This window comes from Rana temporaria, chromosome 10 (genome assembly GCF_905171775.1).
Source record: "Rana temporaria chromosome 10, aRanTem1.1, whole genome shotgun sequence".
Classification (NCBI taxonomy): Eukaryota; Metazoa; Chordata; class Amphibia; order Anura; family Ranidae; genus Rana; species Rana temporaria.
This window is the reverse complement of record NC_053498.1, coordinates 148,472,779-148,496,094: the sequence shown is the minus strand read 5'-3', so window position 1 is coordinate 148,496,094 and position 23,316 is coordinate 148,472,779. Positions and strand designations below refer to the sequence as shown.

The following is a 23,316-nucleotide window of genomic DNA, read 5'->3' as shown; positions in this document are numbered from 1 at the left end:
GAACCCCTTTACCCCCACAGGGACATGGGAGGGGAGGGATAGGGGGGTAAGGAGCGGGGATATAGGTAATAGGCATGTCGCTCCACCACAAAAATAATCCGGGGGGGGGGGAATTGTAGGGAACCCTAACCCCCTTCAGAACCCCCTTCCCCAACAGTGACAATGTAACATTGTTTCCACGCTGTGTCTTAGACAGATGTGTTGTGTTGGCTGCCATATTCATCCCTTCATCCTACAGTTTGTCTAGCCCTTTATTCATTCTACATTTTATTTATCCCTTTATTCACTCTACCTGAGTGATTGTTTTTCATGTTTTAAACCTCTAGACTATCTATATCTGATCTCCTGAGCTGCCTCGTTTTGCTGCCCCAGTGGTGGGAAGGTGGGGGATGTGGATCGGGTGGGGGGGGGGGTCTCTTTGCACCCCTCCCTCGGTTGGACCAGTGGAATGCCATTCAATTTGTTTTTAATACTTTTATTCAGCGACTTTACATGTATACCTTTTGAGCATGTTCAGTTTATTCTATAAGTCTGTTTGTGGCATCTCCTAAGAAGAAGGTGGCTTTGAAACGCGTCAGTGCCTCTGTGCTATTTCAAAATCAATTACTGGCATGTTGTCTTGTCACTGTACTCCAGCCAATCTTGTTTTTAATACTTTTGTACAATAAAACATATCTTTTAATTGTTCTTATGCAATGATTCTATATTGAGACATACCTAATTTAATGTCAAAAGTATTGGGACGCCGGCCTTTACACGCACATGGGCTTTAATGGCATCCCAGTCTTAGTCCATAGGGTTCAATATTGGGTTGGCCCCGCCCTTTGCAGCTATAACAGCTTCAACTCTTCTGGGAAAGGCCGTCCACAAGGTTTAGGAGGGTGTCTATGGGAATGTTTGACCATTCTTCCAGAAGAGCATTTGTGAGGTCAGGCACTGATGTTGGAAGAGAAGGCCTGGCTCGCAGATTCTGCTGTAATTCATCCCAAAGGTGTTCTACCAGGTTGAGGTCAGGACTCGGTTGTGCAGGCCAGTCAAGTTCCTCCACCCCAAATCATGTCTTTATGGACCTTGCTTTGTGCACTGGTGGGCAGTCATGTTGGAACAGGAAGGGGCCATCCCCAAACTCCTCCCACAAAGTTGGGAGCATGAAATTGTCCAAAATATCTTGGTATGCTGACGCCTTAAGAGTTCCCTTCACTGGAACTAAGGAGCCAAACCCAACCCCTGAAAAACAACCCCACACCATAATCCCCCCCCCCTCCACACACACAATAATCCGCCCTTCACCAAATGATTTTTGCCAATACACAAAGAAAGGTTCATAAAGACATCCTTGTAAGGGCATCGCAGGACACTTTTTTCCTTATTTTTTATAGAAGAATTGTCAAAAACTGTCTATGTGGTTTTTTCTTTTTGACACTTTTTTTAGTGAATGGGTAGGGGTACCATGTGCCTGATATCCATTCACATGGGGGGGGGGGCGGTGATCTGGGAGCCCGCAACCTGACCTATACCACCCCAACCTGCTCTATATCACCCTAATCTGCCCTATATCCCCCCAATCTGCCCTATATGCCCCCAATCTGCCCTATATCACCCTAACCTGCCCTATACCCTACACCACCCTAACCTGCCCTATACCACCCCAACCTGCCCTATACCCTATACCACCCTAACCTGCCCTACACCACCCTATACTACCCTAATCTGCCATTAAACCACCCTATACTATCATTTACAGGGACCGGTTTGGGGTGCACACCGTGACCTTGCACTGCCTGCAGCACGCTGGGCAGTATACATGGGGGGATGACACCATGTTTTACTGCACCAGGTGACACCAACCCTAGTGACGCCACTGAATACGGGGCACTTATACACCTTCCTGCCCAGACCAGTTTTCAGCTTTCAGCGCTCTCACATTTTGAATGACAATTGCGCGGTCATGCAATGCTGTACCCAAACAAAATTGTTATCATCTTTTTCCCACAAATAGAGATTTCTTTTGGTGGTATTTGATCACGTCTGGGGTTTTTATTTTTTGCGCTACAAATAAAAAAATGAACAAAATTTTGGAAAACATTTTTTTCTTTGTTTCTGTTACAAAACTTTGTAATTAAGTAAGTTTTCTCCTTCACTGATGGGCACTGATGAGGCAATACTGATTGGCACTGATGAGGTGGCACTTATATGCAGCACTGTTGGGCACTGATAGGCAGCACTAATAAACAGCACTGATGGGCACAGATAGCTGGCACTAATAGATGGCACTGATAGGTGGCACTGATGGGCACTTATAGGCGGCACTTATGGGCACTGATGGGCACTCAAAGGTGGCACTGGAGGGCACGTATAGGCGAAACTGGTGGGAATTGATGGAGATAACTGATAGATGGCACTGATAGGCAGCACTGATCAGAGTCACTGGCAGGCATCACTGATGAGCACAGATTGCCATTCCTGGTGGGATCTATTGGGCTTACCTAGTGGCTATGGGTGGGCATCCTTGCTGACCATGGGTGGGCATCCCTAGTAGTCCTGGGTGGGCATCCTTGGGGGGCTCCACTGATAATCAATCAGTGCAGACCCCCCTGTCAGGAGAGCAGCCAATCGGCTCTCCTCTACTCGTGTCTGTCAGTGCAAGTAGAGGAAAAGCCGATACATGGCTTTTCCCATTTACACTGTGATCAGCTGTGATTGGAGAGTCGGTGTGTCAGACCACCACATCCTGCTGGACTGCTATGACGCCCAGTCAGGATAACTCAACCACTTCCTGGACATCATTCTGCTATAGGCCGGGCGGGAAGGGGTTAAAGTACATATGGTGAGGGCACATCCGGTGGATGGAGCACAGGATTTTGATAACATGCACAGAGGTGGATGATTGTGAATAGATTGTTTCATCTATATATTTGTTTTCATCATTTAGAAAGAGGACTGGCACGTTGGGTTCACAAATATTTGATCTACTCGTAAGGACATTTTATGGATTTATGTGATTCACTTTTATTCTAATATTTATCATTTTGCACTTTATTTGTTCACATTTCTTTGCACTGCATACATCCCTTATGGGACATTCTTATGTATATATAGGTAAGCGCTGCACCTATTTGTTATAATTGTCTTTGCACATATTTTAAGGAAGTGGGACTTGAGGAGGACATAGGATGGAGGAGATGGAACTTGAGGAGAACATAGGATGGGGGAGAAGGAGATGGGACTTGAGGAGGACATAGGATGGAGGAGATGGGACTTGAGGAGAACATAGGATGGGGGAGATGGGACTTGAGGAGGACATAGGATGGAGGAGATGGGACTTGAGGATGACATAGGTTGGAGGAAATGGGACTTGAGGAGAACAAAGGATGGAGGAGATGGGACTTGAGGAGGACATAGGATGGAGAAGATGGGACTTGAGGAGGACATAGGATGGAGGAGATGGGACTTGATGAGAACATAGGATGGAGGAGATGGTACTTGAGGAGGACATAGGATGGAGGAAATGGGACTTGAGGAGAACATAGGATGGAGGAGATGGGACTTGAGGAGAACATAGGATGGAAGAGATGGGACTTGATGAAAACATAGGATGGAGGAGATGGGACTTGAGGAGGATATAGGATGGAGGAGATGGGACTTGAGGAGGACATAGGACGGGGGAGATGGGACTTGAGGACATAGGATGGAGGAGATGGGACTTAATGAGAACATAGGATGGAGGAGATGGGACTTGAGGAGGACATAGGATCGAGGAGATGGAACTTGAGGAGAACATAGGATGGAAGAGATGGGACTTGATGAGAACATAGGATGGAGGAGATGGGACTTGAGGAGGACATAGGATGGAGGAGATGGGACTTGAGGAGGACATAGGATGGAGGAGATGGGACTTGATGAGAACATAGGATGGAGGAGATGGGACTTGAGGAGGACATAGGATGGAGGAAATGGGACTTGAGGAGAACATAGGATGGAGGAGATGGGACTTGAGGAGAACATAGGATGGAAGAGATATGACTTGATGAGAACATAGGATGGAGGAGATGGGACTTGAGGAGGACATAGGATGGAGGAGATGGGACTTGAGGAGGACATAGGATGGAGAAGAGGGAACTTGAGGAGGACATTGGATGGAGGAGATGGGACTTGAGGAGAACATAGGATGGACGAGATGGGACTTGATAAGAACATAAGATGGAGGAGATGGGACTTGACCAAACATAGGATGGAAGAGTTGGGACTTGACGAGAACATAGGATAGAGGAGATGGGACTTGATGAGAACATAGAATGGAGGAGATGGGACTTGATGAGAACATAGGATGGAGGAGATGGGACTTGAGGAGAACATAGGATGGAAGAGATGGGACTTGACGAGAACATAGAATAGAAGAGATGGGACTTGACGAGAACATAGAATAGAAGAGATGGGACTTGACGAGAACATAGAATAGAAGAGATGGGACTTGACGAGAACATAGGATGGAGGAGATGGGACTGAAGTAGAAGATGGGATTAGAGGAAGACATAGGATAGAGGATATTGGGCTGAAGGAGGTCATGGGATGGAGACAATGGGACTAGAGGAGGAGGAGATGGGATGGAGGAGATGGGACTGGAAAAGGGGGGACTTAGGATGAAGATGGGAATTGAGGAACCCTGACTTAAAGAGACCATTGCCTACAAGGCCTACACAAATCTGCCTCAATGCACTTTATCAGCAGCACTTCCTATGCTTTCTCTATTACAGCCAAAGCACATTATCAATATGGTTGCCTGGGACCCAAAAGCCCCCTTAATGGCCCCTCCAAACCATCTGAGCTAAGTTTAAAGGCCATGAAGTGCAATATGTTTAGTTGTTCTTTATGAGAGAAAAAATATACATTAGTTGGGCATTTCTGTGAACTATGATTGGGCACCTTGGACACTATGCTAGTCCCAAACCTGAACCTCATTCTTAGTCAGGAGTATATACCACAAGAAGTGTCCGGGGTCGGGAGTATATACCACACAGAGTACAGAGGTCAGGAGTATGTAATACACAGAGTGAAGAGGTCAGGGGGATAATAAGTTCACAGAGTACAGGGGTCAGGAGTAAATAGCACACATAATGTAGGGTTCTGGGATATAAAACTGTAACACACAGGCAAAAAAAGAAATAAAAAATCACTGTGCCCCCCCCTTTTCCACCAGGCACAAATCTTTCCTTACCCAAAGTTCCCCTCACCCTCTGTACTCCACAACCAATAGAGATCTCTAAAATGCGACCACCACATCTAATGGCTGGTGAGCTGCAATATATTAAATTCTGTTTTTTGGATTTATTTATGCCTTAGGAGGCACCTTCCCCTGACCATAGCACCTACAATGACTAAATATAAAGGCAAAGAAACACTTTGGATTAAATTACTTTGCGGTTTATTATATGTGAAAGAACAGTAGAAAGTACAGGGTGCGCTCTCCAGGGATACAATATATATACATAATGTCTACTTCATTAACAATTCCTACTTTACAATAAATACAACATAATAAATAATTCAGGTATAAAGCGGAGTATCAGCACTGTACACAATGAGAGATAATCGGGAGGCACAGCGGAGTATCAGCACTGTACACAATGAGAGATAATCGGGACGCCCCGCGGGAAGGTGATCTTAGGAAGCGTTATATATGATGCAGCCAACACCATCCACAGAAAAAGAATTAGATACAAGATTCCTTCATAACTTCTCTCTGCTGAGAGCATTGGGGGCGACGATATGACAAAGTCTCATGGTGTCGGGATGGTCGGTTCTCGGAGGGATTACATCAGTTTCATCGAGATCCAGGAGAAGATCAGAGCAGACAAAGTCCAAGGCATGGAGAAACCTGGAACAACACACAGGAGATATTAGGAATGGAGCCGCTTCATCTTCCTATGGAAGATCTTCTGTTCAGTTCTATGTTCTCATTGTAGCTGCAATCTGGTGATCAGCCAACTTTTATACCAGATTGTGACATTGTGAGAATTTAAGGTGTATGTCCAACCAGAATATTTGTTTTTTTAACTTTTGCATAGCGTGGTGGCATTGGAGGGATTTACCCTCATTTACTGTCACGGTGGCAATGGTTTTACTGGATAGGAATTGAGGGAAAATCTGCTACAAGGACCCAGAGAGCAAAAAAAGCTGATCGGTACTTTGACCTTTCCCTACTGTACTCTGTCTGGTAAAACCATTGTCATTGGGACGGTAAGCAAAGGGAAATGCTGAAATGCAGGGGCTGGATGTTGAGGTCCACCAGCCCGGCCCCCATATACAAGGGTATTGTTGCTGTAAAGGGGTTGAACATGTTTAGGTACATCACTTTAAACCATTAAAATTCTCAATGTAAGAGATTACTTACCGCTGGCAGAACTGGTATCTAAATTGTAACTGGTATCAGCTGGAAATAAAGAGAAAAAAATCTGTTAATTTGGAGATCTCAACCGGACTGATACTCATTCTTCTGGATATATCGTATGATATTCACATTCACTGTAGGCTGAAATAATTGTGTGGTGATCTCCATAGAAGTCAAAGCGTTTGTAATCACTCACAATAATCCCTAAAAATTGGCAATTTGCTCCCTTATTGGTCTGGTAAATATACGGGACACATGGAGCAATAAACACATTTTTTTTATTAGAAGCGTTAGAACCTCTGCAGGTTTTGTCCCCTCTGGGACGTTTCTCCTTACTTCCTGGTCAGGTGTCCGACAGAATGGGAAGTGAGGGATATCCCCCCACAGGGAACAAAGACAGAAAATTGACAGAAGCTTTAACCCTTTTTCCGCATTATTAAAAAACAAAAAAAGGAAATAAATATTTTGTCTGGAGTTGGGATTTAATAAATGTGACTGAAGGAACACAGAAAATGACTGTAACAAAACTGTGACCGTGAGATTAATTACCTGCATCCAAATAGATGCTGACCCTTCCTGCAATGTCCGGGGAATCACGTGATATGGATCGAGAGCTGCAGGTCTGTAAAGAAATAAAAGTCATTCAACAGAAACTCTAGACGAGTGAAATCGATGAAGAAATTGTAAATTGTATCCAAGAAATACCCCAGTTATGCTAAAGTCACAACGTCCCTTTATCTGTGTAATCCCCAGAAAGGAAACGGTGGAGAATGCGGGCACAGCAGGTTCTTCAATCACTCCAATGGTGAGGCTTCCCTGGAATAGTTTTCATTTCCCCTCCACATTGGTTTCAGTCTCTCTAAGCCAGTGGTTCTCAACCTGGGGGTCGGGACCCCCTCGGGGGTCGAATTATGATTTGCCAGGGGCCCCCGAATCCTGTGCTGTTCCTGAAGCCCACAGAGCCCTCCCAACCTTTTTGACTGATCAGAACTCCCCCTAGCATTGCCACTCATTCCAATTCCCCGCTAGCACTGCCACTCATCCCCCCCCCCCCCACCAAGGAGCAAGAGAAGGAATTAAAATAGAGAATACATGGAAGATAGAGGAAAAGAGGGGGATGAAAGAAAGAAAAGCGAGAAAAAGAACAAGAACGACGGCTAGATAAGGAAAGGGGGGAAAAAAAAACAAGAAATTTGAATAATGAGAGATAAAAGGGAAAGAAAGGAGAACAAAGAGAAAGAGTTGTACAGCCTAAAATGTACCATAGGGGTTTTAATACTGGAAGGGATTCAGGGAGTGCAAAATGTCTGTGTGTTTGGGGGCGCAACTTACTTGTCTTGCCTTGGGTGCTGACAACCCACACAAGGAAAAAGTTTTACTGTTATGGGTCCCCACAACTTTGAAAATTTTATCAAGGGGTCACGGCGCTAGAAGATTGAGAACCACTGCTCTAAGCCATATTCCCCAATCACCTATTTATTCTACATTGTATCGGGGCAGTATGACACCATCAGTTGTTTATGTTAGGAATGAGTGCAACACCATCAAATGTCTTTGTTAGGGATGGGCATGAAACCACCAATTGTCTTTGTTAGTGATGGCCAATTAAATCGTCAATTGTCTTTAATGGGGATGGGTATGAAAGTACCAATTGTCTTTATTAGGGATGGGCTTGGGTTTGGACCAAACCCTAGCTCATCCCATGTTATGGCTGCAGCAGATGGGCAGAACTGTGAATTCTGGTGGTGGTATCTCAATATCAGAAGCCAGCATATGATTTAAGTCACTAATTTTGTGTGGAGTTGGCAATTAATTCAGCAGCAACTGTGCTCATTACACACAGCAATGTTCTACCTGCTTGGTTAGTAGCAGCAGATCAGGTAAACAAGAGGGAAGACGGTATCTTCAATATTTAATTCTCAGTCCATAAACACCTCCAAGCATCCTAATAAGGCCGTGCAATGATTACAAGGCCAACTGTGGACATTGAGGCAGCAAAGTAGTTTGATAGTTGGCACTCTTGTCTTGTAGCACCGGGGACCTTAATTTGAATGCCAGCCAGGGCATTATCAGCATGGAGTTTGCATGTGTTGGCTTCCTCCAAGGACATGCAGGTAGGATATTTGGCTCCTGTCTAAACTGGTGCTAGTATGTGTGTGTATGGCTAAAAAGAACCTGCCTCCTCCTTCAGGCACAGAAATCACAGAACACCCTCTATGTGTATGGTGGTGAGTCTTACCGAATTACAATCAGTAGTGCAGAGTGCAAGATCGGCATAGAGATAGACGGTGTTAGAACTGGTAATCTTGAAGACTTTCATAAGAAATCGAGATTCAGTGCCGACTCCATTGCTTTCCACTGTTAGCTGGTCAGAAGAAATTTGGCTTGATGGACACCTGGATACAGAAAACCTTTCATTAGTTTTCAGTTACTGTAATCTAATGATGAGAACACAATACTGGTACATACTATTAGAGGTGATCAATATATGAGGTGTGTTTATTTTATATATTTATATACTTTATATTATAGATGGGCAATACATGGCATGTCTTCATTATTAATATGTATATTATATCTGAACATTTTACATTGTAATTGGTGGAATTATTTTGCCGGACACAAGAAATGTATACCTGCGCTGTGACCCATAATTCCTCACACCTATATGATTTTCTCAATGCATTGACAAATGAAATACATCAATTTTGCATAGGTATTTCATCCAATGCCGACCGACACATTGCTGTGAACTGGGCCTATTGGAAACAATGGATTGCCAATGTGTTGGTCCTGCCTTGAGGAATGCAGCCCGTCAACAGGTGGTGCAAATGCAAATATATTATATTTAATGTAAAGTGTGGGAAAGGGTTGGATCCCCTGATGGGCTGCCTTAATAGCTTAATGGGCCCCTGGGCAAGGTAACACTCTGGGGCTCTTACTAACCAGTCCCAATTTACGCTTTATAAGTCATTGATAGAAGTAAAACATAGTACTTTTAATTAAATTGATTTTAAACAATAAGAAAACATTGACATGAATCAAAGGCTAATCAACACAAAAGGCACAGTATAGGGAGGGAAGCAGAAGGGCACAGTATAGGAAGGGAAGCAGAAGGGCACAGTATAGGGAGGGAAGCAGAAGGGCACAGTATAGGGAAGGAAGCAGAAGGGCACAGTATAGGGAAAGAAGCAGAAGGGCACAGTATAGGGAGGGAAGCAGAAGGGCACAGTATAGGAAGGGAAGCAGAAGGGCACAGTATAGGGAGGGAAGCAGAAGGGCACAGTATAGGGAGGGAAGCAGAAGGACACAGTATAGGGAGGGAAGCAGAAGGGCACATTGTAGGGAGGGGAGCAGAAGGGCACAGTATAGGGAGGGAAGCAGAAGGGCACAGTATAGGGAGGGAAGCAGAAGGGCACAGTATAGGGAGGGAAGCAGAAGGGCACAGTATAGGAAGGGAAGCAGAAGGGCACAGTATAGGAAGGGAAGCAGAAGGGCACAGTATAGGGAGGGAAGCAGAAGGGCACAGTATAGGAAGGGAAGCAGAAGGGCACAGTATAGGGAGGGAAGCAGAATGGCACAGTATAGGGAGGGAAGCAGAAGGGCACAGTATAGGGAGGGAAGCAGAGTGGCACAGTATAGGGAGGGAAGTAGAAGGGCACAGTATAGGAAGGGAAGCAGAAGGGCACATTATAGGGAGGGAAGCAGAAGGGCACAGTATAGGGAGGGAAGCAGAAGGGCACATTATAGGGAGGGAAGCAGAATGGCACAGTATAGGGAGGGAAGCAGAATGGCGCAGTATAGGGAGGGAAGCAGAAGGGCACAGTATAGGGAGGGAAGCAGAAGGCCACATTATAGGGAGGGAAGTAGAAGGGCACAGTATAGGGAGGGAAGCAAAAGGGCACATTATAGGGAGGGAAGCAGAAGGGCACAGTATAGGGAGGGAAGCAGAAGGGCACAGTATAGGGAGGGAAGCAGAAGGGCACAGTATAGGAAGGGAAGCAGAAGGGCCCATTATCGGGAGGGAAGCAGAAGGGTGCAGTATAGGGAGGGAAGCAGGAGGGCACAGTATAGGAAGGGAAGCAGAAGGGCACAGTATAGGGGGGAAGCAGAAGGGCACAGTATAGGGAGGGAAGCAGAAGGGCACAGTATAGGAAGGGAAGCAGAAGGGCACAGTATAGGGAGGGAAGCAGAAGGGCACAGTATAGGGAAGGAAGCAGAAGGGCACAGTATAGGGAAGGAAGCAGAAGGGCACAGTATAGGGAGGGAAGCAGAAGGGCACAGTATAGGAAGGGAAGCAGAAGGGCACAGTATAGGGAGGGAAGCAGAAGGGCACAGTATAGGGAGGGAAGCAGAAGGACACAGTATAGGGAGGGAAGCAGAAGGGCACATTGTAGGGAGGGGAGCAGAAGGGCACAGTATAGGGAGGGAAGCAGAAGGGCACAGTATAGGGAGGGAAGCAGAAGGGCACAGTATAGGGAGGGAAGCAGAAGGGCACAGTATAGGGAGGGAAGCAGAAGGGCACAGTATAGGAAGGGAAGCAGAAGGGCACAGTATAGGAAGGGAAGCAGAAGGGCACAGTATAGGGAGGGAAGCAGAAGGGCACAGTATAGGAAGGGAAGCAGAAGGGCACAGTATAGGGAGGGAAGCAGAATGGCACAGTATAGGGAGGGAAGCAGAAGGGCACAGTATAGGGAGGGAAGCAGAGTGGCACAGTATAGGGAGGGAAGCAGAAGGGCACAGTATAGGAAGGGAAGCAGAAGGGCACATTATAGGGAGGGAAGCAGAAGGGCACAGTATAGGGAGGGAAGCAGAAGGGCACATTATAGGGAGGGAAGCAGAATGGCACAGTATAGGGAGGGAAGCAGAATGGCGCAGTATAGGGAGGGAAGCAGAAGGGCACAGTATAGGGAGGGAAGCAGAAGGCCACATTATACGGAGGGAAGTAGAAGGGCACAGTATAGGGAGGGAAGCAAAAGGGCACATTATAGGGAGGGAAGCAGAAGGGCACAGTATAGGGAGGGAAGCAGAAGGGCACAGTATAGGGAGGGAAGCAGAAGGGCACAGTATAGGAAGGGAAGCAGAAGGGCACATTATCGGGAGGGAAGCAGAAGGGTGCAGTATAGGGAGGGAAGCAGGAGGGCACAGTATAGGAAGGGAAGCAGAAGGGCACAGTATAGGGGGGAAGCAGAAGGGCACAGTATAGGGAGGGAAGCAGAAGGGCACAGTATAGGGAGGGAAGCAGAAGGGCGCATTATAGGGAGGGAAGCAGAAGGGCGCAGTATAGGGAGGGAAGCAGAAGGGCACAGTATAGGGAAGGAAACAGAAGGGCACATTATTTCTGCAGTCAAAGTGTACAAAGAACACACAGAACTGCTAACCCAGTGCCCTGTGTACTTACCCGTTCTCAAGAAGATAGTACTTTTGGTTGCTTGAATTGGTAGGAGAGGCATAAATATTCACCACTTTGAGTTTGAAGGCGTTGGCATCCAGATCTGATACTCTCACTGAAAGGTAAATAGGATCTTCCACTGTCAGGGTGTCGGAGTCGGAGAGAGGGGTGGTATATGTGCTCTCTTTAAAGGCCAGCATTACGGCTGTATAACTTCCATTTCCTGAAGGGCCGGTTATTTCTGTGGTCCTGGAAAATAGATACACAACAGAAGGTTACCTACCTAGAAACCCTTGCAGGTATGTGGTCATTCATCAATAATGTTAGACAGAGAACTGACATTTTTTTGCACTGAGGATAAAGAGCAAACCTATTAGATATCTTCATCGGCTCTGTGTATACGAATGGAAGCAATGAAGCCGATATACAATTTCAAATGCACCACAATGGTATAAAATGAATAGTTATAAAAATAAAAAATAAAATAATTTGAGAGAAGTACACCAAAAGCATTTTTTGTCCATACTTCTCTTGTGGGTCACAGGGGCACACTTACTTACTCTCTTGTCACCCAGATTGCCTGCTATCAGCTGGCGTGGTACAGCCTCTCTAAGCCCTGGACATATTACCCTAAACCCTGAACCCTGAATCATATTTTATATGTCTTGATAAACAACGGTTTTACATCATTTTTGGTAGTGTTGTTGCCGTTTAAAATTCCACCCTATGGGGAATTTCCATTTTTCTCTCTAATAGAGAGTGAATGTATATGTTTCTATATGATTTTTCTTTTATGGATTCTTTAAGATTGTGCAATGCTGACATGTTAGACAACCTTATAAGATTTGATTTGATAATCTATACAGATAATATCTATCTATCTATATACAGTAGATAGATCTATCTATATAAACGTATATCTATCTATATAGATCTATATATATATCTATAAAGATATATATATAGATATATATACACACATGTGTCCTCAGAGTGTTTAGCTCAGTTATATTTAAGCTTTTGTTTCTATTGAAGCTTGGTACAAGCTTAGTTTAGTGCCTTTGTTTAAAAGGGCATTGAGGTCTTCAACCAGTAACTACAGACCTGTGAGTTTAAAACCTACTGTAGGGAAGATTCGAGAGTAGATTCTAGAATGCAATATTATAAGAGATAGCCAGCATGAATTCCTGAAAGTACTTAACCTTACTTACCCAATTATTGGGTGCAATGTCACATTAAGAGCAACATTCATATTCAGCGGGTAGGAGCAGGAAATATTCATGACGACGTCATTTGTTATTCTGATTGGGTCTGTTTTGCCAAAAATATACAGCTGGTTTGTGTACATGACATGGGTTGCATTCATCTGTAGAGAGAGGAAGAAATTTATTTTCTTACAACATTTCTTAAAAAAAAAAAAAAAAAAAAGAGGAAACAGTCTTCTGGGGGAAAAGACAACAATACAGACATGACAAGGGTTCTACATCTTCTCTATTCTACTCAAACCCTAAATGATCACATTTATGTCTATACAGACTTTATTGTATCTGTTTTTACTTCTCTTGTATAACAAACAGTCAGACGGTGTCAGGAGAACTTACCACAGGAACCGTGTTACAGTCCGAGGTTACCAATGGACGCTGAAGGATCATCTCCGATATTCCATTCACATTCTGATTTACTGCGAAACACTTGGGGTCGGTGTTGTTCAGCCTGATATCAGACGTATTATAACCTTGTTCTTCCAACCAACATTTTGACACTTGTATATTGAACATTGCTCCGGTACAATTAAAATTTGGAGATGGAAGGCTTCCTGAAAAGAGAAAATTCATTCAATATTTCTGAGATGAGAAGGTGACGGTGACATGATTGATGTACATTACACACTATTGGGGTTTTCTATATATTCCCACTTGTGACCAGGGACTGGGGAGAAAGCTGTCATAGAGGCTAAGATTTAAATACAAATTAAACTTCCAGTTTACATACAGAACATTGACTGTTGGTGGTGAGTGTAGTGTCCCCTTACATTGATGGTCAGTGTAGTGTCCCTTACATTGATGATCAGTGTAGTGTCCCCTTACATTGATGGTCAGTGTAGTGTCCCTTACATTGATGATCAGTGTAGTGTCCCCTTACATTGATGATCAGTGTAGTGTCCCCTTACATTGATGGTCAGTGTAGTGTCCCCCTTACATTGATGATCAGTGTAGTGTCCCCTTACATTGATGATCAGTGTAGTGTCCCCTTACATTGATGATCAGTGTAGTGTCCCCTTACATTGATGATCAGTGTAGTGTCCCCTTACATTGATGGTCAGTGTAGTGTCCCCCTTACATTGATGATCAGTGTAGTGTCCCCCTTACATTGATGATCAGTGTAGTGTCCCCTTACATTGATGATCAGTGTAGTGCCCCCTTACATTGATGATCAGTGTAGTGTCCCCTTACATTGATGGTCAGTGTAGTGTCCCCCTTACATTGATGATCAGTGTAGTGTCCCCTTACATTGATGATCAGTGTAGTGTCCCCTTACATTGATGATCAGTGTAGTGTCCCCATACATTGATGATCAGTGTAGTGTCCCCTTACATTGATGATCAGTGTAGTGTCCCCCTTACATTGATGATCAGTGTAGTGTCCCCCTTACATTGATGATCAGTGTAGTGTCCCCCTTACATTGATGATCAGTGTAGTGTCCCCCTTACATTGATGATCAGTGTAGTGTCCCCCTTACATTGATGATCAGTGTAGTGTCCCCTTACATTGATGATCAGTGTAGTGTCCCCCTTACATTGATGATCAGTGTAGTGCCCCCTTACATTGATGATCAGTGTAGTGTCCCGTTACATTGATGATCAGTGTAGTGCCCCCTTACATTGATGATCAGTGTAGTGTCCCCCTTACATTGATGATCAGTGTAGTGTCCCCTTACATTGATGATTAGTGTAGTGTCCCCCTTACATTGATGGTCAGTGTAGTGTCCCCTTACATTGATGATCAGTGTAGTGTCCCCCTTACATTGATGATCAGTGTAGTGTCCCCTTACATTGATGATCAGTGTAGTGTCCCCCTTACATTGATGATCAGTGTAGTGTCCCCTTACATTGATGATCAGTGTAGTGTCCCCTTACATTGATGATCAGTGTAGTGTCCCCTTACATTGATGATCAGTGTAGTGTCCCCCTTACATTGATGATCAGTGTAGTGTCCCCCTTACATTGATGATCAGTGTAGTGTCCTCTTACATTGATGATCAGTGTAGTGCCCCCTTACATTGATGATCAGTGTAGTGTCCCGTTACATTGATGATCAGTGTAGTGTCCCCCCTTACATTGATGGTCAGTGTAGTGTCCCCCTTACATTGATGGTCAGTGTAGTGTCCCCTTACATTGATGATCAGTGTAGTGTCCCCCTTACATTGATGATCAGTGTAGTGTCCCCCTTACATTGATGATCAGTGTAGTGTCCCCCTTACATTGATGATCAGTGTAGTGTCCCGTTACATTGATGATCAGTGTAGTGTCCCCCTTACATTGATGGTCAGTGTAGTGTCCCCTTACATTGATGATCAGTGTAGTGTCCCCCTTACATTGATGATCAGTGTAGTGTCCCCTTACATTGATGATCAGTGTAGTGTCCCCCTTACATTCATGATCAGTGTAGTGTCCCCTTACATTGATGATCAGTGTAGTGTCCCCTTACATTGATGATCAGTGTAGTGTCCCCCTTACATTGATGATCAGTGTAGTGTCCCCTTACATTGGTGATCAGTGTAGTGTCCCCTTACATTGATGATCAGTGTAGTGTCCCCTTATATTGATGATCAGTGTAGTGTCCCCCCTTACATTGATGATCAGTGTAGTGTCCCCTTACATTGATGATCAGTGTAGTGCCCCCTTACATTGATGGTCAGTGTAGTGTCCCCTTACATTGATGATCAGTGTAGTGTCCCCCTTACATTGATGATCAGTGTAGTGTCCCCTTACATTCATGATCAGTGTAGTGTCCCCTTACATTGATGATCAGTGTAGTGTCCCCTTACATTGATGATCAGTGTAGTGTCCCCTTACATTGATGATCAGTGTAGTGTTCCCCTTACATTGATGATCAGTGTAGTGTCCCCCTTACATTGATGATCAGTGTAGTGCCCCCTTACATTGATGATCAGTGTAGTGTCCCCCTTACATTGATGATCAGTGTAGTGTCCCCCTTACATTGATGATCAGTGTAGTGTCCCCCTTACATTGATGATCAGTGTAGTGTCCCCCTTACATTGATGATCAGTGTAGTGTCCCCTTACATTGATGATCAGTGTAGTGTCCCCTTACATTGGTGATCAGTGTAGTGTCCCCCTTACATTGATGATCAGTGTAGTGTCCCCCTTACATTGATGATCAGTGTAGTGTCCCCTTACATTGATGATCAGTGTAGTGTCCCCTTACATTGATGATCAGTGTAGTGTCCCCTTACATTGATGATCAGTGTAGTGTCCCCCTTACATTGATGATCAGTGTAGTGTCCCCCTTACATTGATGATCAGTGTAGTGCCCCCTTACATTGATGATCAGTGTAGTGTCCCCTTACATTGATGATCAGTGTAGTGCCCCCTTACATTGATGATCAGTGTAGTGTCCCCCTTACATTGATGGTCACACCGGGGCGCTCCATTGCTGGTTAATTTAACAGCCAAGTGTGAACGGGCCATTACACTTTCCCACTATGTCCTATGTATGTTACATGGACCTCATATGGTTTATGGGAAAAAGCAATATTTGGTTGTAAAAGGCATGAGATCCATTGTAAACATTTTATTATAGTATACCATACCTGGTGTAAATGTGTAGAAAGTTGAATTGCACTGGCAGGTATTAGTACTATTGTTACAAATCTCATCAGTAGCACAGGTAACACTTCCACAAGATTGAGACGCGGCCGCTGGAGAGACAGAAAAAATAAAACATTAAATTACATCCCGTGTTCCTGTGTGGAAGTCTAAACAGATCTCAAATCCAACTAGAATGTAACACAAGGATAAAAATAAATAAATCAGTGATAATCTCCGGTTTCTTTCAAAGTGTTCCACAACAATCCAATTTGTGTCAAACTTCTACAACTTGTATCCAAATGTTTCAAAAGTGTTACAATTCATAAACAAAGTGTTCCTCAGCACTCTTCCCCTGTGTTGTATCCCCCCGTGTTCATGAATAAGAGTCACATACATGCGGGTGTGGGAACGTGTGTAAATCGCACATATTCCCGCACCTGCAGGCAATCCACACTGCTATTTAGCAGACATACAGGGTTTCCCTAAAAGCGGGGGTTCACCCAAAAAAAAAAATTCTAACATTACATTGAGCCGAGTTGTGATAATGACATTATGCTGACCTTTTTAATTTGATTGCCGTACATACCGTTTTATCTATATTTTCACCGCGGGTTCCGGGTATGTAATCTGCGGGACATGCTTCCGACCGGCGCATACAGCGCGTCACAAGTTCCTGAAAGAAGCCGAACGTCAGTGCGCAGCCGCCGTATAGAGCCGACTCGCAGTCCGGCTTCTTTCGGCAACTCGTGACGCGCTGTATGCGCCGGTCGGAAGCATGTCAATCAATTAGGAATGCCCAGTCCCGCAGATTACATACCCGGAAGCCACGGTGAAAATATAGATAAAACGATATGTACGGCAATAAAATTAAAAAGGTCAGGATAATGTCATTATCACAACTCGGCTCAATGTAATGTTAGAAATTTTTTGTTGGGTGAACCCCCGCTTTAACTCTTAATTAATTTTGTTATAACTTGTGCCCCTCCCCGATTGTACCCTCCAATTTCTGGGGAAGGATCGCTGTCTCTGAATTACAGATGTGTTATTAAAGGATAAAAGGAGACAAACGTCACTCACCCGCCATGACAGCGCACAGTACAGAGAGCAGTAGTGTTGTCTTCATGGTGATCAGGGACCCTAGAAAATATATTCTATATGAGCGACTAATTTCTGTTTGCAATTTAGCAAAAATAAATAAATAATAATAATATTAATCATAATAATAATAAAAGAAAAAGCCCTACAGAGTTTCGCATAATTTTATTATTCGTTTTATACAGTCAAAATAAAACAAAATAAATACAAAAATAAAATAAAAAATTCAAACAAACATCTATATGTTACAATATTCATATGTGTAACACATTAGACAATTTTTGATCAGGAAAATATATATATATCTCTATATATATATATATCTATATCTATAGATATAGATATAGATATATCTATATATAGATATAGATAGATAGATAGATAGATAGATAGATAGATAGATAGATAGATAGATAGATAGATAGATACAGATCTATATCTATCTATGCATTACAGGTTTGAAAATTATTGTTTGTTTGTAGTTATAAATGAATATATGCAATAACATATATATATATATATTTATTCATATCTATCTATCTATCTATCTATCTATCTATCTATCTATCTATCTATCTATCTATCTATCTATCTATCTATCGATATAGATAGATAGATATGAACAAATAAATATAAATGTTATTGCATATATTCATTTATAACAACAAACAAACAATAATTTTTTAACCTGTAATGCAATGCAGTAAAACCCCAAATAACATGGTTTTGGTAAATCTAAAGCTCACCACACACACGTTGACTGTTCAATGTCCATTAAAACTTCCAACAATTGATTGGATAGTAAAATAAGTCCTTATATTAAATTATATCAAACATATTACAAAGGCAGCAACTCAGAGAGCAATGAAGCCAAAGAATGATCATGATAACCAGCCAACCAGCAATCACAAAATGAAGAGCCACCAATGGCCGCCTCCATCATTCTCTCATGATATTCCCTCCCTAAAGGAGACAATCAGATTGTAATGTATAAGGGCAGCTTTGGAAAATTATAATTTATCCTGATTGCTTGCCATGAGCTATAAATTACTTAGAAGTCAAAGATTTCTACTCACCGACAAATGTGGGGTGGAAATGTTCCGGGGCTGCAAGAGGCTTCCAACAACTCGATGTTCTTCCAACAACTCGATGTTCTTCCAACAACTCGATGTTCTTCCAACAAGTGAGCAAAGTCAGTTGTCAGTTGAGTTTCGTCACCTTCAGGAAAGACAGTTGGGTAGAGGTGGAGGTTGTGTGTACAATTACCGATCTCTCAGCTACTTATATACTCATTGGTCCAGATGGAATGCAGAGCGTCTGTCTTACGTAGAAACTAGAAGGTGGAGATCCCGTGACGTTGGAGTAAATGGGCCTCACCCAGGCAGGACTTGGCCCCCGGGCAGTCACGGTTTAACTTTAAAGCCATCGTCACAGACTGATGTATTTTTCTGGAGGCATTTCATATTTATAGCTGATGAAAATGTCACCTTGTTCTGTTACGAAATTAATCTTTCAACTATTTTACATACGTGTTTAAAACCCAATTATAGACGTTTCTTCCATTTTGGAGATTTTTTTACAGCGCCCAAAATATATTAACAAGAACAAAATGCACAAAAACAACAAGTTTTATTGTATCAGAAATAGATTTCATATCGTAATGGTGATGGTGCCAGATACCTGACCAGCTACATCTATGTAGGGCAGTGGTTCTCAACCTTTCTAGTGCCGTGACCCCTTGATATATTTTCCAAGTTGTGGGGACCCCTAACAGTAGAATTTTTTGTAGCGTGGGTTTTCAGCACCTAAGGCTAGACAAGTAATTTGCGCCCCTAACCCACGGACATTTAGGGATCCCCAAGTCCCTTACACTCGTACAGTATTAAAACCCCCTCTGGTACATTTTAGGATGTACCACTCTCTAAATTCTCCTTTCTTTCACTTTTATCTCTCTGTCTTTCTTGTCCCCCAATGCCTCTCTCTAGTCATCTTTCCTGTTCTTTCTCTTATTCTTTCTCTCCCTTTTTTTCTTTGTTCCTCTCCCTCTTTTCCTCTCCCTTCCATGTATTCTCTACTTGTATTCCTTCTCTTATGCCGCGTACACACGGTCGTTTTTCGGCATAAAAAAAAATGACATTTTTCATCATGAAAAAAAACAACGTTTTTCCAACTTCATCATTAAAAACGACGTTGCCCACACACCATCGTTTTTAAAAAATGATCTAGCAAAGCGCGGTGGCGTACAACACGTACGACGGCACTATAAAGGGAAAGTTCCATTCGCCTTTGGGCTGCTTTTAGCTGATTCCGTGTTGGTAAAAGACGATTTGCGCTTTTCTGTCTGTTACAGCGTGATGAATGTGCTTACTCCATTATGAACGGTAGTTTTACCAGAATGAGCGCTCCTGTCTCATAATTCGCTTCCGGGCATGAGCGGGTTTAAAACGTCGTTTTAGCCCACACAAGATCATTTTTTACAAGCCGAAAAACGAAATTTTTCAGAAGCCGAAAAACGATGTGAAGCCCACACACAATGGCCCGGATTCAGAAAGAATTGCGCTCTATTTGCGGAGGCGCAGGGCAACGATTTTGCCCTGCGCCCCCGCAAATATTTTGCGCTGCCCTCGATTCACGGAGCAGTAGCTCCGTAAATTGCGAGGGCGCGCCGGCAAAATTGCCCGGCGTAAGCGCGCGCAGTGTAAATGATCCCGCCGGAGGCGGGAATCATTTAAATTAGGCGCGCTCCCGCGCCGAGCGTAGAGTGCATGCTCCGTCGGGAAACTTTCCCGACGTGCATTGCGGCAAATGACGTCGCAAGGACGTCATTTGCTTCAAAGTGAACGTGAATGCCGTCCAGCGCCATTCACGATTCACTTACGCAAACGTTGTAAAATTCGAACGTCGCAACGCGGGAACGCCGGGTATAGTTTAGCATTGGCTGCCCCTGCTATTAGAAGGGGCAGCCTTACGCTAAACACGCCGTACGGAAACGACGTAACTTGCGTACGCAGGGGGCGCGCAACATTGTGAATTTGCATACTATACGCTGACCACAATGGGAACGCCCCCTAGCGGTCATCGCAAGAATGCAGCCTAAAATCTGCGTAGCATAAGAGCCTTATGCCACGCAGATTTTAGGCTGCAGTCGGCGTAGAGTTCTCTGAATCAGGAGAACTCGTTACGCCGGCGCAAGTCAGCAACTATGGTTATGCAGGCGCAATTGCTTACTGAATCTGGGCCAATGATCTTAAATGACGTTTTAAGAAATGTCATTTTTTTTCATGACGAAAAACGACCGCGTGTACGCGGCATTACTCCTTGGGGGGGGGGGGGGGGGTGCTGGCAGTGGGGAGTTCTGATCAGCCAGCTTAGATGCTCTTGATCAAGATCATCTGCTGATCTGAGAACTGTAGTGGGGACTTTAAGTGGCAACTGTAATCACAGGTAGTGTTACTCAATTTGCCGCCAGCTCTGTGGTGTCTCGCAGCAGTGACACCTATGCTGAAATCAGGAGATAGGGTCTCCTCCAGCCCCTCCCACTTCACATTTCTCACCAGTCAGCTGACCTCTAGTCTCTGCCCCAAAGATATGCTGTGAGCTGAATGGGCAGGCAAGGGCTCCAGGAGCAGCCCAGCTGGGCGGCCACAGGCTCCAGGGACAGACCTGCTGGATGGCTGTGAAAAGGCTGAGAGTGCTGCAGACTTCCTGAACAGCCCAGGATTTGGTGACCCCTGGCAAATTGTCATTTGACCCCCAAGGGGGTCCCGACCCCCAGGTTGAGAACCACTGATGTAGGGTGATTAGAATTACTATGATACACAAATGTGTTACAATGTAGTTATTTTCCCATCATTGTCATCCTGACCAATTATGTGTAGATGTGCCCGGGAGAAATGCACTGAATTCTATCAGGGCTAGAATGGCCAATACCGGGGCTGTTGGGTAAGCCAATGTCAATATTCCCATTGCACACGTTCCTGGAATGGTCTTGGGGTAATGGGTGGATAGTTTGCCAATGTCTGGAGACCTCCTCCTCAGCTGTGCCTGCCTCGTCCCATTTTGCTCCCCACTGTCCTCCTCCGCCTCCTTAGCTGTGTCCTCCTTGTCCCGTCTGGCTCTGTCCTCCTCTGCCAACTCAGCTGTGCCCGCCTTGTCCTGTCCGGCTCCCCACTGTCCTCCTCTGCCTCCTCAGCTGTGCACCACCTTGTCCCATCCAGCTCCCTACTGTCCTCCTTCGCCTCCTCAGCTGTGCCCGCCTTGTCCTGTCCGGCTCCCCACTGTCCTCCTCTGCCTCCTCAGCTGTGCCCGCCTTGTCCTGCCTGGCTCCCTGCTGTCCTCCTTGCCTCCTCAGCTGTGCCCGCCTTGTCCTGTCCGGCTCCCCACTGTCCTCCTCTGCCTCCTCAGCTGTGCATCGCCTTGTCCCGTCCGGCTCCCCATTGTCCTTCTTCTGCTCCTCAGCTGTGCCTGCCTCATCCGACTCCCCACTGTCCTCCTGTGCTTCGTCAGCTGTGCCCGCCGGACATTCTTTAGTCCCTCGTGTTCCCTGGCCAGGATAGAGGGGAAGTCAGTGGCTGTGGCAGCACCCCCTAGAGAGCAGTGCACCCTTGGCGGCTGCCTAGTTTGCCTAGTGGAAGTGCTGACCCTGGTCATAATGCTGCTTTGTGTAACTAAAAGGCAGTCTTCATCCACCCACCATCTGTTTTTGGCCAATTTGTAGGCATTTTGCCAAGGCACCCCTGAAGAGATCTCACCCCTGGTTGAAAAAGGCTGATCTGATGACCGGTAAGCTGCATTATAATACATTTTTGGGTTTAATACCACTTTAAGTTCAAAGCTTTCTATGTACTCACATTCAGTTTACCCATTTCGCTGCCCGCATTTCCGTACCAAATGGTATTTCTTCTAGCTCTTGGTGTTATTAAGAATTTTAGAATTCTAGAAATACCCTCTACCCCCGGTGAGTATTACATAGATATTCTACGTAAAAGGAATTCTTGAAATCGCCCTTCCCTCAGACAGGTGACACAATAGAATGGAATGGAAGGCGTCTACCTAAAAACACTCTAGATTGGTCTGTTTGTGTTTTAAAGTATAGTATTGTTTTCTGAGATGTTATGGATTCTTACAGCAATATAAACCTGACAGAGGTTCTAATCCCTCACCACTCTACCCAAAACATCGATGCATTTACATAGACTTTAATCCTCCGGAAAAACATTTTGGAGCAATAGTTCTGATGTTTTTACATATGAAATGTCCTCTTCATAGGGAAGGAGAAAATCAATATTTTTCTTCATGAACCCTCCACCTTGATAGACAATAGAAAAGATCAGAGAAACATTGGTACATTGGACAGACACGTAAAACATATTTTGTCGTTACTGTTTGTACTTTATTTTTGTCATCTTTCTGTTACATTCCACTACTCCAGGGGCAGATGGGATTGCAGGTCAGGGGGGCTTTTGCCCTTGGCTTGATGCCTCTATGACAGTAATTCACAAGTGGTTCCCCCCAACTGGGCCATCAGCCAGCTGCAGATACCCTAACCTTCCTCAGTGTCTCCCAATTGACCATAGTGCCCCCCAAACTTCCAACCTCCCACAGTGCCCCC

General features: G+C 44.4%; 1 protein-coding gene across 1 annotated transcript in view; it reads right to left on the bottom strand.

Moving 5' to 3' along the window:
- Positions 1–5,405: 5,405 nt before the first annotated feature.
- Positions 5,406–23,316, bottom strand: part of LOC120915751 (pancreatic secretory granule membrane major glycoprotein GP2-like) — a 96,154-nt gene continuing 78,243 nt past the window's right edge. Inside the window, exons 5-11 of the mRNA XM_040326524.1 lie at positions 13,382–13,596; positions 12,992–13,146; positions 11,790–12,029; positions 8,628–8,784; positions 6,938–7,010; positions 6,392–6,430; positions 5,406–5,875 (exon numbers count right to left, since the gene is read on the bottom strand). Of these exons, the coding sequence (XP_040182458.1) occupies positions 5,811–5,875; positions 6,392–6,430; positions 6,938–7,010; positions 8,628–8,784; positions 11,790–12,029; positions 12,992–13,146; positions 13,382–13,596 (944 nt within the window). The 3' untranslated portion in view covers positions 5,406–5,810. The remainder of the gene's footprint in view (positions 5,876–6,391; positions 6,431–6,937; positions 7,011–8,627; positions 8,785–11,789; positions 12,030–12,991; positions 13,147–13,381; positions 13,597–23,316) is intronic.